At 40.7% G+C, this 16,737-nt stretch overlaps 1 protein-coding gene across 24 annotated transcripts in view; it reads left to right on the top strand.

Annotated features, from left to right (window-relative positions):
• The window catches only part of PCDH15 (protocadherin related 15), a 609,044-nt gene that overhangs the window by 573,410 nt on the left and 18,897 nt on the right, over window positions 1-16,737 (top strand). For all 24 annotated transcript variants that reach the window (XM_083441352.1, XM_083441358.1, XM_083441371.1 and 21 more), the window contains 2 exons: window positions 2,982-3,200; window positions 7,547-7,657. In XM_083441352.1, the coding sequence (XP_083297478.1) occupies window positions 2,982-3,200; window positions 7,547-7,657 (330 nt within the window). The remainder of the gene's footprint in view (window positions 1-2,981; window positions 3,201-7,546; window positions 7,658-16,737) is intronic.

The following is a 16,737-nucleotide window of genomic DNA, read 5'->3' as shown; positions in this document are numbered from 1 at the left end:
TAAAAAAAGAACTGTTTCTATACCATCAGCACTAACAGCAGCCTCAGCTTTGTGTAATTTTTAGAGATTTAGCATCTTGTGTTAATTGGTTGTTCTCTCCAACCCTCTACCCCCCCTCCCCCAAGACAGGTCTGAGGAATCATCTTGTATCATTTTTCCTTCATTTAATATACAGACTTTGTACTAAAGAAGGTTAACATGGAAAAAAAAGTGAAGAAAGTGTGTGGTTTCTTGTTTTGAACAGCTACCGATTAACACTGGCTTAGAAGCAACCTAATTAAACAATTTTCTTATGCTTGCACAGTCAGCCTTTTCCCCCATTCTTCAAAGGCTTTATAAAATTTAAATCAGCAAAATCCTAGGGAATACTACCTTGGCTTTGGGGTAGAGGTGAATGAGTGTCAGCTTAGCAAAGTAAAGGGGGGAAATGAAGTGAGAGTTTCAATCTGAAGCATTAACATGTTTTAGCTTGTGGCTGGGAACCTCCAGAGGTTTGGTTCAGATAAGCTCAGATTCTTATCCTAATCTCCAAAGCTACTCCAACTGGTACTTTCCATCACCTAATCCTGCTGTAAGAAGCTTTGAAGGGGATTCTGTGACCTTTCTTACCCAGCAGATCCTGCAGGGGGATCTTAGAGATGGCTTTCATTGTCCTTTGGAAGAGTAAGCTGGGTTCTTCAGACACCTGTTTTTTCTTCTTTCCATGCCTCATGACCTGATTCAAGGAATGTCCTTCAGGGAATGGAGAACAGCAGAAAGAATGTGTTTTGGGGGAGAGAGAATGGAGAGAGGTAAATAAAGGACACAAGCCCTCTGTTGTATCTCTCTCCTCCCTTCATGGGCTCTTATATCCTCCCATATTTCCTGGTTCTCAGCAAAGCATAGTTTATGCAACCCACTTTTGTCTGCAGACCACAACTGGAGATCACAATTTTAAAAAAATCTTGACTATGCAAACAATAGTTTGCCCACTGTGGACAAAATGTGGCTGTATGACAGTAAAGAGAAACTTAGATGTGACTATGCAGATGTCCTATTCGTATCAAGAGAGGAGTAAGGGGGCTCAGTTTCATAATCTACTTAGGGCAGGATGGCTGTCCAGCAAGACCAAAAAAAACCCCAATGCTTATGGCAACATTTCTGAAAAAAGCAAGACAGCTGTCTAGTCACATCAGGAGACTTGAGCTGGTCTGTTGTAGCAGTCAGGCAGCAAGTTTTAAATAGCCATATTTGCATTTTTTTAACAAACATATATGTGCTTAAAGCAGTTCCATAATCCAGAGAACATATTCATGATTCTTCGTCTTCCCAAGCTGGGTTTAGGGATGGGACTCCTCAGGCTGTCAGGTATACACTGTGTCTTCTGATCTGAACATTAGTTCATAAAGTTGGCTATGGTTCCCTATTTCAGTATATCAACATTCTATAGTCACTGGATATTAGGTGATTGTTTCACTTCTCATTAATTGAAGTGCTCACACAGAATGAACCTGCATAATTTTATCTGGTATTCTTGGCTGCAACTCCACATACTTGGAAGGAAGTTCCATTGATTTCAGTGACATTTTCTTCCAGTTAAGTGTGCAAAGTCTTGCGATCAATTATATAATTGCAGTTTTGAACTGAGTGCTGACTTGAGAGTGTCCTGAAGATGCATATGAAGTTATTTGCCAAAGTAACTCCAGTTGTGTGCTACATTGCAATTCCATTACTAGTACCAGGAAAAGGTCACTGTTAGGTACCAAATATTAGGTGCCTGCATTATCATCTACAAACACGAGAGACAGAGAAAATTTCTCAAGCAAACTGTCTTCGTGAAAATATGTGACATTAAAAAATAAAAAAGGTCCCCTGTCTCATTTTGTACAGTATGCCAGATTTCATCTGGAGTGGAATATGCACAGTTGAGCTATAAAAACCTTAAAATAGAGGTTTGTAGAGAAATTGCTTACAGAATTTTTAGGAGAGGCAGTGTTACATCTCCCAAAAGTATACTGCCAGCCAAGCAAAATTCCTTCATGTTCTTCATCGGTACAAATGACATCTAGCATACACGAGCATCATCTAGTGTGTGGTGAGAGGCTTTCTTCTTGCATTACACTTGAATGTGCAGCTAGTCTAATGGGGTTGTATTCAACTATGTCCTACACAGAGTACACCCACTGAAATAAATGAACCTAAGTTAGTTATGTCCATTAGCTTCAATGGACCCATGGTATAGTTCAGAAAGAATATTGGGAACACTGAGTCTCCTGATGTTCTGCCCATTTGCAGAACAGCATCTACACCTTGCAATGCGTTCTTGTTTTTATGTGGTCTTTTGGGCACTCACTATTATGATCATGTTTGCATTGCATCGGTGTTGTTCGATGCCCTTTGGTCCTTTTCGGGGGTCATTGTGTCTTAGCTCCATTTTACTCCTCCCCCTTTGCCCCTGATGCAGTTCAGCCCAATTAACAATGGCAATGTAGGTTTGTTGTGATATCATGATGCTGTGTCTAATGCAATGTCATTGAAAATGTCACCCCTCTAAAGAGCAATCACTACAGCCCAAGCAGTGAGCCAAGCAATGCATCCCACCATGGCAGTGAGATCGCATGTGGTTCAGAGAAGGCAAAGAAGGAAGAGGAAACTGTTATCCCCATGCACAAAAATCATTATCAGGAAACAAAAGGGCACTGGGGGGAAATCAGAATGTTCATATCCCCCCCCCCAATAAATACTTTCCTGCTTTCTTCCTGATGATTATTTATCTGTGTCTAATATGCTAATATTGGAGTAAATATTAAATAATGTCCGGTGCAGCCCTAAATAGGAATAGAATAGCCTTCTCAAGCATGGTGCCCTTGAGATGTTTTGAACTAAAACTCCCACTACAAAACATCTGGAGGAGGCATCAAGTTTGGAGAAGAGACATGGCAGCTTGATCTTGCCTGTTTTACTTGCTATTTTCTTTTCTTTATTTTATTTTAATATTCAAGATTTCTGGATGGCAAACTCCTGGATATCAATAAAGAATTCCAGCCGTACCTTGGGCAAGGAGGACGTATTTTGGAGATCCGCACTCCAGATGTGGTGGCCAATGTCAAGAAGCAGGCCCAAGCCGTAGGCTACACAGAAGGGGCCTTGCTGGCTCTGGCTGTCATCATCATCCTTTGCTGCATGCCTGCTATTTTAATAGTTATGGTCAGCTACAAACAGTAAGTATTCCAGCACTCTGTATACATCAAAGATGGAGGACTGGGCTGTGCTTGGTGGCAGGTTTCATACTTTTGGTCACATTTCCGGCTTGCACATTTGAGGAGCCCTTCCTATTTAGGCTCCAGGTTCCACTGTCTCTCCTCCTCACCAAGAGCATTTACAGAAAAACTCAAGGCTCTACCCCCCTTGGAAACAGAGGCTCACCATTTGGGGGCAAGGCTCATGACTAAAAGGTAGAAGATACACATCGCAAATAAGGTTCCAGGTTTGTTCCCAAGACTTTAGAAGAACTAACAATTCAGCCAAATGAGCTATGGGTTTCTATTCAGCATACATCAGCTGCCTGTAGGTACCAAACCTTCTCCTTTTCTTCTTACACAACCTGGTCACCCTTTCATCATGTTCTGAAAAAGGCCTCCAACTTTCTGGTATGCTTCAAGGGATCATTAGTGCAGCAATCCAGTTTTTTTCCAGGGGCTGCAACATAGATTTTCTGTACCTCATCCATCTTTCAGATTACTTCCATCCTGTGAGTTCTAAACTTCTCTGTGTGATCCCTCCGAGGGAGGTGCAAGAGGTCAAAACGGGCCATTTCAGTGGTGGTTCCCTGCTTGTAGAATGCTCCTATGCCCTTTTAAAATGTGGGTTTTTGGGGGGATAGGTTATTGGGTTGATGTTTTTATTTTGCTTATATATTTTGTGGTTTTATATTTTGATTCTGTTCTGTGAACTGCCCTGAGACCTCCGGGTATAGAGTGGTATATGAATTCAATAAATAATAACAATAATTTTAGACACCAGGCAAAAAATGTTTCCTTTTACCCAGGCTTTTGGCCCTTAATTTGGAGTGTTTTAGGTGTTTGTTGTTGTTAGTATTGTGGTTACTATTATTTATAAATCTATATACCACCCTTCAACAGAGGATCATAGGAAGGTTTACAATATAAAAACACAAGAATACATACCATAGTAACAACCAAAAGCAATAACTCTCTCCCACCACCAGCACATTTAAAAGGCCATAGATCGTTTAATTAGCCAAAGACCTGGGGGCAGGATATTAGGGATCCAGACATGCTTCCCTGGAAAAAGCATTCCACAACCAGGGAGCCACCGTGGAAAAGGCCCAATTTCGTATTGCCACCCTCCAGACCTCTTTTAATGGAGTAGGATGTGTTCAACTTGTTTTTTTGCATGTGTGGATGCATTCTTAAGTTTTTGATTTATTTTGGCTTTTATACTTGGCTTTAATGTTTGTATTTTGAACTATTTTGTTGTATTACAAATTTGTCAGTTGCTTCATGCCTCTTTTGTGAAAGAGCAACTAATAAAATTTAGTAAGATTAATAAGGATAAGAATAAGAATACCTTGATGGTTTTTAAAGCCATATTCAATAGTACTCCTGTGTACCTGTCACCTGTGATCTGTACTAAAATAATAAGGAAATATGTGTATTTTCCTCTTCTCCTAAGGTTTTGCTGTGCTTTAAACACCAAATACCAAAGCTAGCAAAATAACTATTCAAGTTAATGCAAGAATTAAAGCCAAATGAACATAACTGTCATCATTGGTGCACATAAAATGGAAACATTAAGAATTGCTTTATATTAAAATTGTGTGTGTGTCATAGCTACATTTTTCAATACTTTCCAGCCCACTGATCAGCTTAATATTCAATGAATTAATTTTTGCAGATTGTAAAAAAGCACAGTAAAGTTAAATGAATTTTACACTACTTGTTTTCCAGGGTGAATTAACAGTGTTGTAGCACTGCTCAGTGCCTCCTTGTATAGTTTGCAAATAACCCAAAAAATTATTGCTGCTCATTTCTATTAGGTGGCACCTCTGAAATTTCGGTATCCTGTACTGAAGAAGAAATCAGTGGTGAACCACAAATTATGAATTAATGATAGTAGATTGGCACGTTTTAAATGGACCTCAAAATGGAGAACAGCTTTGCTATTATTTTTAATTTCCTTTATATTATATCTATAATTTGAATTCAGAAAGTAATTGTAAGACTTTTTTTTTTTGTCTCCTAACATTTGAAAGCAACAACTCTAGTTGGAATTGCTGTTTTAATCACTGGGGTTTTTTTGGTGTTGTTTTTTTTTAAAAAAAACAAAATACAATACCAAACAATCAAAACATTCCAAATACCACACTGAGAGAGACAAAATACATAAGTGACCCACACGTCCCCATTACACACTGGAAATAATATATCTAATTAATTAATGACAGAAATTAAGATAGACCAGCTATAAAATGTATCACTGATAATGTTGACTCTAACTACTCTGCAATGTTGTGCTAGTTTGTTTACAGGCGCTGTCTTCCAAACCTATCATGCCAGTTTTGCATAGTTAACAAGTGACCACTTCTCCATAAGACTGCAATCTCCATCTGGGCTGCTATCAGGAAATTTATTATTAACGACTTAAACAAAACATTGGCTTTTGTAGACTGTCTTTAGCCAGTGGAATTCTTCTTGCAAATCACATTATTACAATGATTTAAAAAAAAAAAAAAAAAAAACAAAACCATAAGTAATAAATTGACAACTGCAAAGCATGACCCATTCCCTGCTGGAAATTCCATTGGGTCACTTGAAGACCTTTGCATGCCTTCTTAGCCCTAAGCCAGTGCACCAGGAAACTATTTGTTTGCACAACACAATAAATCGAACTATGGCTTCGTAGGACTACATGAACATAGAGGCTCCCAGAGAGGAGCTTGCAGCCACTTTGCTCTTCCACAATCCTTAGCTGAGTGCGCCATGGCAGTAAAGCCAAGGTTTTACTTAGTGTGTCATCTAAATCTTCAGTTGGGGTTAAGCTCTTCCTTCCTTAACCACGAACAGTGGCCAATTTACATGTGATTGTTTTAAAGGAAAAAAGCTTGCTGTTTTATTTTAAAGAGGGGGCATTTATATGACACACCAGCTGCTGTCTCAGAACATACTTTAACTCCTATAGGAGAATGGTGGTTGTTCTCTTAAGATGGTGTTTTGTCATGTGTGGTTTTCCTGGTTATAGTAAAATGCTTAATTTAATTTGCATTGCCTGATCAGTAATGCCTGTTTAGTTTATTAATTGATTTCTTAAGACTGTAGTACTATACACATTTACTTGGGAGTAAATCCCATTGAACTCAATAGGGTCTACTTCTGAGCAGACCTTTATATGATTGCACTGTTAACTGACTAACCCATTAATGTTTTAGCCCTAATGTGATTTGTACAGTTAAATTTAATGCCTTATGAAATTTATTAGATTTCACAATGTGAAGTATTTTTACTAAGTGAAACTCACAACCTTTGTTCTCTGTTTTATCACTCTGCATAACAAAACAGATTTAAAGAGTAAGTATTTATTTTTGGCCTTGTTTCAAATGCATTACATAGGATAAATAAATATCACTGGAGATTGTGGCCTGAGGAGAGGGAGGGTGGTCAAGGAAAAATCCCAAGGGCCAGATGGAAAGAACTTGAGGGATACATTCTGCCCCCAGATTTTCCACCCCTTGGCTATTGCCTGTTGAAAGCAGAGATCATATTGAAATACAGGTCACCATATGCCACTTTTAATATTGGCTGAAGTATTCCTACAGAAAGCAATAAAGTTAAACTACGAAAATGGCATATATCAAAGTATGCCTAGATTTTAAAAGAGACAGGATAATTATATAGCCTGTATAGTGAAAGATAAGAGTTATCAATATAGATAGATAAATAGATAGATGATAGATGTCGTGTTGCACTGCATGGTGTGTTTGTGTGTGTAAAGGAAGTGCACTTTCTTAAAAACTGCTGAATCTTGAACATGGCTACGAATGACAGAGGAATGAATAGTATAATCGCCTTAAGAATAAATCCTGGTGTATTTTCCTAACACAGACTAATCAATACATGGATTGTTAGGTCAGCAGTAACACACTGAGATAATCTGGTTTTATCTGCTCTGTAACACAAATGCAGCATCTTTTCTTAAATTTACTTGGAAATAAGCTCCATTGAAAACATCATTCACTTTCATGTTTAGGTATCTCAGGTATCCATTTCCAAGAGTGAGAGGTGATATTTAAAACTCTTTCAGAACTCTCACTAATGGATATTTTATCATAACTTGAGTTGCATACAGTATGTCAGAAGCAAATAAAATCGTCAGGAGCCAGATTTTATTCTGCCATGTGGTGCATTCAAATTCTCTTCTTAGTATTGTCACCAATCACGAGGTGAAAAACTGCAACAAATATCCCTTTGGGGGCTGTCGCGGCTGATGTGTTCTTGGTGGGAGACCATGTGTGACACTCTCCATTTCCTTTCCATGTGACTCACCAAAGGAGACAAGCAGAATGTGCAAAGACAGCTCGAATCCAGATGGCCTTACCAGCTGGCAAACCAGCAAGCACTCCTGCCCATAATCTCTATGAAGAACTCGGCGACAGCACCATGTAAGTCCTCGGTGATGTTTGCGGTTTAAAATACTAGCAATTCAAAGTATAATTCTGATGCTTCAGAGATTACAGTTGACATTGCTGCGTACATTCAAGAACAGGGAAGAATTAATAAGCCACTCATGGTGGCTTAAACATCAAGGTTATGATCTATGATGGAGAAATGTTTTCAGCCTGGGGGCCACATTCCAACATGATCAACCTTCCAGACAGCCAAATACCAGTGGTGGGCAGAGCCAACGGCAAAAATGGCCAAACCAACAGATGTAACCCTTACCTTTGTACAGTGCTTTTTGTTTCTAGAAAAATAGGTGCCAGTACTCACCATGACGTTGTTACTGTAAACCCCACACTTTTTAACAACAACAATGTGATGCCAGTACTGGGTACCCTCGAGTTCCCCCAAATGAAAGAAAAGGCACTGCTTTTGTCCAATAGGCAACAGGCTAGCCATGTAAAAGACAGGCTTCTGTGTTCCCCACCCACACTTTTCTTTTTGGTAACACTTCACAGAACAGGATCAATGAAAGACATGATATTATATATGAAAATGTGGTTTATAAATATGTAAACAAGAAATAAATGTGACCTGGGGAGGGTCCTGAGGGTGCATAGAGATCCATGGAGGGCCACATTCAGTCCCTGAAGGTTGAGGTTGTAAAATGGCTTGGTCATAGCAATGTTGGTCAATTCAGCATTGATTGTTTCTGGAACGCATTTGAGGCCCAAGGTTACTCTGATTATACTGTCAACTGTGGTAAGAGATGCTATTACATCAAACAATGCACATTTTTGCCCTTGCACATTTTTGCCCTTGTTATTCTGGTAAGTCTTATAATCTAGTCCATGTAAACGTCTTTATGATGCCCTCCCTTTTTTTAACATAGGAAGAGTGTTTTCATTTGCTTGTTTTTTTAAATACAAGGCAATTATGGGAAGGATAAGTTTGCTCAGGGTTACTGATGCCGGTTGCATCAAGGGAAAATGTATCTCAAATAGCATCATATAATTTTCTCCAAAGCATTTTTTTAAAAAACCACTTTAACAACATGTTGGACAACAGCGTATCATTTCAGAAATAGTTTACAGCTTTTAAATGCTGGGCTTGATCCAGCATTCACTATCATCGATAGAGAGTTGGCTGTAGAAGCCTCCATGTGTGGGCATACCTGGGCAGCAAGCCATGCCTTGGCAATATCATTTTTTGCTACTATACCTTTTTTTCATGATCCACAGCTTATTGGGTCTGGGCTACCCCTTCTGTGCAGATTATTCCTGCTTAGAGCATGTGGGCAAAGCCAAGCTATGGTGGGAAGATTGCCCAGGCAGATCCTGTGCCAAGAAGGGGTTGTTGCACCAATTTCTAGGAGTCACCACATCCTCGGACAATTGGAATGGGGGAGATTGATAGCCCATGAGCTTTGTGGGTCCTAGCATTTCTCACTGGTCACTGTATCCCTAGTGATGTGCCAGTTAAACTGACTTTCTTTCAGGTATCAGCAAGAGTCAAGGGTTGGTTGTCAAGACCCAGGGAAGTTGCCAGCCTAGGATAGAAAGAGGGGTGTGTGGTCAGAGCCAGGTCAAGTTCTGGGGAAGGGAGCTCAGGATCTGAGGGAGCAGAGCCAGTGATGTCGTCAGAGTGGAGACAAAATAAGTTAAATCTGGAGGAAGCAAAATATTTCACACCACCAGGATTCTGTACTGCTGCTTTCACTGACACGCTACTCACACTATGAAGCTGGTTCTGACACCAGGGTTTTATGGCGTAGAGTCAATCCACCATGGATTCAGCTGTAAATGATGGAAGTGATATTCAAGCAGGCTGGTATTTCAACCAGAAAATTGCATTCTTGACATACAAAACTTGGAACGTCTAGCTTGCCCAGGAATTAGTGCATGGGTGATGCAGGAGGTAATCTTCCATTATTTAGTATGTGGCCGGATAAGTCCATGGCCCTGTAAGGGATGTGATGCCATCCACCTGTACCACAGCATAGGAAGCTCTCTCCTTCTAATGGGTTGTGATTGTAGCTATATACATCAGAACTTCCTGACCACTCCCGCACCTCATGCAGAAGTTCTGGATAGTGCTCAACAAAAAATTAAAGGAAAGTGTGCGGTCACCAGGTTTAGGGTCTGTACATTTATGAATAGCACATGTGAATAAATTAATCTGTTGTTCTTTTTCAAGAGAGTGCGTGTATATGTTTTATTAACTTCTGCATTAAAGTGGAAATTGTACGAAAGGTTATCATCACTATACTGTCACTTGCCTAGAAAATGTCATTACTTATGACATTTCATAACATTTCAGCCTGTTTAGTCCTTAAAAATTATTGAGTGCAAAATCCCAGTAATGAGGGAGGGAGAGTTTCAAGAGGGAGGACAAGGTTGTCTCAGGGGGTGAGGAACATGGTATGCATGTACAGAAGTTCTAATGTCCAGATATAGATCGGATAGAGCTCAAAATCCAAAGAGTCCAAAATGCAGCCCAGCACTCTATGCAGCACTGGTAGCCAATTATTAAGATGGCAGTGGGATGAGGTTGTTTTTAGAAATGGGACTTACTTCAGAAAACCTGCTGTGCCCAGAGAAGTTACTGAGAGACTTTGTGGATTAAGAACGCCTTGCTTTGCTTAACTGTGTTGTATTTAAACCTCATCGGTGAAATTGTTTTTGTGCAAAACAATAACTTGTATCACTTCAATAAGTTCTTCAACATGAAATTGAAGTGCCAGTGCGTCTGTCATCTCTCCAAATTTAAATGATAGGTGCTCTGAAGAGGACATCTGCTTCTAATTGCTTTTCTGATTTTCCCCGTATCACTCATTCTACTTGTTTTCTCTTGTTTTCTCATTGTTGGCTTTGGATTTACTCATAATATACACAACTATATACATGAACTAACATTTCATTTCATGTCTCATTTCTTCCTTTTCCTCTGTCTTTGGACACATAGGCATCAGTAAGTAAACTCAAACCATTGCGGGTAATATTGTAGCAGATGGGGAAAGTAGTTGATTTTTGTTACTGAGAATTGCAGTTATTTCCTAGTAATGTAGTACCTGGAAGACATTTATTTCTAAATCATTCAATGTACTACGTTCCAAAGGGAAGTAGGGCTAAGGAACTGAAAGCATTGTCATTGCACTGCGTGTGAAGACATTTCTGGTGAGTAGATTCTATCCCCTTCAGCTTGTTGGCACCTCTAAAATTTAGAGGCTGCAACCTGAAAACGTGCATTTACTGGAAGGCTCATTAACGCCAATGGGACTGATCGCTATTGAGCAGCTTAAGCTTTGCAATCATCAAATCACCAAAGCGTAGCCTTTTCATTTCACCATGTCTGCAGTTAGGCTAAGCCAAAATGGATTTGAGTTATAGGGAGCATAGAGCATAGCCTGCCAACCACTGCTCCTGAAAGCGCCTTGTTAGTGAAGTGAGCAGAGCTTGCACAGGAGTATCGCTTAGTGGGTTGACTCATTTAAATACAATTTCCATTTGCTCTTGCAAGGAGACCACATGGCACAACTGCCATGGGGATGCCGCTGAGAAGTGACTCATCCCACACTACCCCCGTAATCACCATATCAACAGAGCAATAGACTCCTGATCCCACTAGGAATATGGAGCATATGCACAGCATGTTACCATAAATCCATGATGTTTCAGATAGAACAGGGATTAACAGCTGTTTTGGTGACCATAAGGACTGTTCTAGCCCATTTGCAACTTAAACATCCCAGTCCAGACCCTTATGTTTACAATAATGTACAACCGAGTTCTTATTCACATAGGTGCATATCGACTCAAGGGGCAGCTCTCAACATGAAGCTGTCTCCACCATTCAGATGAATGGTAAAGCCCTTTCTGTGGCTGAGTCCATGTGTACTTCAGGTCTCTGAAGCCAAAAGAAATGCACTAGACTGGGAACTTCCCTCACAATATACTGTCCTGTCATTTTTATTTCTTTGATCCCCACTTACTATAAGCAAGAACCTAGACACCATGTGCACTCCTTGAAATAGATCTCATACACAATGCCTCTTTGTCATGGCTTTTGAGCTTTCAGGAGAAAATTCAGATTTATAAAAAGCATTAGCTTTTGAAAGGCATTTGTTTAAATTAAGAAGATCAAAGTTTACCTTATTTGCCTTCCCTTGGTAAGAGATGTGAACCACTTCCCTTAGTAAATAAATAAATGTCTTGTGTTTGTAGCTTAATTACATATAGATTAATTACATGTAGCTCTAGATTCTTAGATATCCTTAGAAAGCTTTAGACGTCACCGTTTTTTGTTCACAGCATTCAGATTATATTTTCTCATTCAAATCAATGTCCATGCATGCTTCCTTACCTGTGATTATTTTCTTTCTTTCAAGTCTTTTTCTTCTCTATCAATTTCAACAAAGCAGGGGAAAAAAGTCAGTCTTCGAAGAAGGGGACCGTCAGAGGGCTATAAGCAGCTTTGCCTCTCGTGCTATTGAGGCCCACAAGCAATCTAATATCAATGGAACATTGAACAATAACTTCCCCAAATCTGCAAGTAATGTGACGCTTTTGTCTGATGAGAACCCATTGACAACTCAGAACCCTCTGTACATGGAGGGTGCAATCCAGGGTTCTGCTTATTCTGGGGTCCTGCCAGAGAGAAAAGATTTTCTGTCCCCCGTTTCTCCCAGAAGGTTAGCCTCGAAAAATTCTCTGTTGGTATGGCCTTTGGGAAGCATTCACCGGGCGTGGACTCTACCAACTCGTCTTCCCAGAAGACACCTCTCTGATGCTTTGAGTAGGGCAGTCATTATGGACCCAGTTCAGTGGGAGCAGGAGAGAATCAGGGAAGAGAAGGAAAGGGCAGGGATTCAGCACCGCAGAGCCGATGTTGGCAGCCCAGTCTTCAAAAAGATCATTGGCACAAAGATATCAGTCAAAGAGAAAGCAAGGCAGTTTGAACAACAGGCCCTGCAAGAAATGAAACAAGTGAGATCCCGAGATATGAAAAGTTTGCGTTCACCGACACATAGCAGCTGCACTCAGGATGGAGAGAGCTCACTTGAGTTGTCTACCGAAAGCCTCCTTCCATCTCCTGTCCATCTCTCACCTTCTTTTTCCTCCCTCAGTCCTCACTCTGAGGTTATTGAACTCGACACATCTACTATACCTTCTGTGATCATAACTCACCATGATGCTCCCGAACATTTGTCCCCTCCACCAACTCACAAGCCCATTCCTCCTTCCTTTAGGATCAAAATTCCAGCTCGCCAAAATCTTCTACCCTGTCAACCTACAGTGGAAGCAATGGAAATCATTCCTGATCCACCCAAAACCCCTCCACCGCCACCACCGCCTCCGTCTCCCCTCCCCCCACCACCAACTCCTCCCCCGTTGCCACTTCCATTTCCTTCCCCTCCTCCCAGCCTTTCCTTATCGTCGTCTTCTTCTACTCTAAGCACTCAGCTCCTCTCCCCTGCAAAACACACCAAGTCACCCTCCAAACAAGAAGTGGTCTGCATCCCTGATTTACCTGACCCTCCTCGCCGGGAGCTGAAGGGGATTCTTAAAAACATCCAGAACTTAGCAGATATTGAAAAATCTGTGGCCAATATGTATAGTCAAATAGACAAAAACCACATCTTACCTAAGCACATCGCCAAGCTGAGGCCAGTTGCAACGCCAGAACCACCAAGTACACAAACGGTGATTGAGACGGAGCACAGCCAGCAGAATGGAAACTTGAGCTGCATAGTGGAGGAACTTGAAAAAAGATTCCCATCGCAGTCCACTGCATTATGACAACCCTGTGTATGTTGCCTGATGTATAACCTGGTACCATTGCAGACCTGTTGCCCAGGACCCCAGGATCCACAGAACTGCTTTGTCATCGTCACTGAGAGTTCCTCTTCTCTTTCTCTGCTTTTTCTTCCTGACTTTGCAAACCTGCAAATCCATAATAACACCTTTCTTCAGCTGGTCCAGATGGTTTAATTTTATGATGCTTATTTCCCTATGGGAGTGCTGTCCTTATCTACTTTTTCAAAAAGTACTGCTTTTATTTCTTAGGTGGAGGAGGAGGCATTCCAGAACTAAAATCAGCGGACTGGAAGCACATGTTAGCTCAGATGCAATGCTAAATGGGGATGTTTTTGTTTATCGGGGACGGGGGCATCCTTCCGTCAAAAGCGTTTGTATCAACAAGCAAAGCAACTACTCTGCAATGCAAAGAGGGGTTGTGGTGTCTTATTGCTTTCACGTTAAAATGTTCACCAGGGGAGAAGTCTTAACTTTCCACTGTAAGATGTTGGATGTCACTGGAAAGCAAGAGATAGCAAGCAAAACAGACTCAGCAAAAAAAAAGTGGGGGGAGAGGAAAGCTGAAGTTATTACAATAACGTATCATCTTGTTCTGTAGATTGGAGAGGATGGCAGGCTTGCCGTGTTGATAAAGGTTTTCTGATTTGTCGTTCCACCTTCTCTTCCTTCTTTCTGTAATCCACAGCATGCCTTTCATTACTTTTTTCATATACTGACACTGCATATTCTAAGGCTTCACGTTTGTAATTTATTTTGTGTAAAAAGCATTTTATAAAAAAAGAAAGAAAGAAAATATTCCTATTAAAACACAGAGTTTCCCCATTCCGCATGCTACATTGCTCAGCATATTTCTTTCAGAAAGTCCCCCTCCCCCAATTTCATCAAATCTAATAAAGTTATTTGAATCGTTATTACAAAAAGAGGGATTTATAAGTGTGCGGGGTTTTTGGTGGGGTAGATTTTGCAGGCATTTGGCTTGAAGTACTCCTAATGAAACCTATTTCTTAAATGATAATTTTATTAAATTGGGTAGCTGGCTCTCTGAATACATGACAAGCTAGAAGAAGAAAAAAGGCTAAAGGCCAAAATAGATGGAGAAGCTAGAGCTGTATAGGCAAATATCTGCCATTCTGTGGTAAAAAGCAGAAGGAGGGGCAGGGAATTATTTGGATCATGGGAATAGCACTGGGGAGATGGAGATTGAACATTTCCCCTCAAAACTGCTTTTAGCCACAGAGTGGGGGGGAAGAGAGGTGTCTATACTGCACCAGACTAGCTTGCAGAGGAAAGTGGACTTCAGAAGCAGTTTTTCATAAAATGCAGAGGTCCGTCAACCTGAGCCAGGTGTAAAATAGTGATTGGCAGTGGAAGGGGGCAATTCTCTTAAAAATAAGGAACAAGGTACCTCTGATCATATTCACAGACCAGGGATTTGTTTTCAGTATCAAGAATGAGCTCATAGGCCTGCCATACACAAAATCCACTTGGTTTTCCCCCTCAGCTTTCTTCATTTCAGTAGCCTAGTTTTTTTAGAAAAAGGGGGTGGGCAATTTTTAAATTGTTGCTAGTCTTGAACAATTAGTGAGTCAGAAACCCTTGGTTATCTACTGAAACTCTCCAATGTCCTACCTTCTGTCCATCTAGGGCAGGGGTCAGCAACCTTTTTCAGCTGTGGGCCGGTCCACCGTCCCTCAGACCATGTGGTAGACCAGACTATATTTTGGGAAAAATAATGAATGAATTCCTATGCCCCACAAATAACCCAGAGATGCATTTTAAATAAAAGGACACATTCCACTCATGTAAAAACATGCTGATTCCTGGACCGTCTTGCAGGCTGGATTGAGAAGGCGATTGGGCCGCATCAGGCCCATGGGCCTTAGGTTGCCTACCACTGATCTAGGGCATAGGAAACAAGGTGACTTCCATCAGAGAAAGCATTGATTCCCCTCTTCAACAAAATAGCAAAAGAGTCTCACTCTGGATATTCTTTCCATGAAAGAAAATGACAGTGGGTGATTTAATCACAGATCTTTGCTGTTGTACCCTGATTAGGATGTGAGTTCATCTCATCACATCTTTCCTCTTGCCCCTTCAAATCAGAATAATCATATTAAAACTAATATTTAAGAGAAGTGTTAATGAACAGTGTCAAAAGAAAGCATGTATTTGGAGTGAACTTTAAAAGCTTAAAGCCAGTTTGTTGGGCTAATATTATCAGTCATGCACAGACAAGTAATTACAAGGGTACTTTAGTTAAAGGTCTAAAAATATGCTGCTTTTCTTCGCCGTCTGGCTTTTTCTCCAGTGGCTCTTGGGACAAGTATGGATGGCTCAATCAAAAATTGCTGAAGGTAGATTCTATTTTGTCCCAGAGCCAAGCGCTGCAAACTTCATCACTTGAGTTCTGCTGACACATTAGAAAATGCTTTGTGCTTAATAAAGTCTCCTATTCAAGGTGGAGTTTATTTCAGGTCCAGCGTATGCCATCAGTAACAATAATAGCCAGCTATGTAGTGAGTACAGTAATCAATTCATTTTCTTTTCTTGCTACAACAGAAGTTTAACATTTTTGAGCACTCTTGAGTATAGCACGACTTCAGGAACAGCAGGAACTCCTGAAATAAGAGGTTTCTAAATCTGTAAGTTTCAATTTGCTTCATTCTGTTATTTCAGAATGGCACTGAAATTGAATGAAATGCTGCAGTGCTGCATAACTAGCTAAATTTTCAAGCGTTATCAACATACTGTAACATGCTGCCATACAGTGTTTGAGTTCCTTTAAGTAATGGAAAGTTCAGGGCAGCCTTTAAAGTAGGGGTGAGAAACTTGTGGCCCCCCAAAAGACACATGAAAGCATAAGAGCCCCACTGGCCCATTTAGTCCGGCATCCTGTTCCCACAGTAGCCAACCAGATGTGTAGGGGAAGCCACCAAGAGCAGCACAGAACTTTCCCACTTACGTTACCCATCATCTGGTATTCAGAAACATACTATCTTCTATACTTCTATACAATGCATCTGACAACTTCATTATACAGTGGTACCTTGGTTTTCGAATGTAATCCATTCCCGAAGACCGTTTGACTTCCAAAACATTCGAAAACCAAGCCGCAAAGGGCGGACTGCAAATTCAATAGAGAAAATGGGGGGGGGGGCTCAGCCGAAGCCATTTGATTTCCGAGGCACATTCGAAAATGGACGCATTTACTTCTGGGTTTTCGGCGCTTGAAAACCAAAGCGTTCGACTTCCGAGACGTTCAAAAA

This window comes from Podarcis tiliguerta (assembly GCF_965153285.1).
Source record: "Podarcis tiliguerta genome assembly, chromosome: 5".
NCBI lineage: Eukaryota > Metazoa > Chordata > Lepidosauria > Squamata > Lacertidae > Podarcis > Podarcis tiliguerta.
The sequence above is the reverse complement of the archived record's forward strand: the minus strand, read 5'-3'. Positions and strand labels throughout refer to the sequence as shown.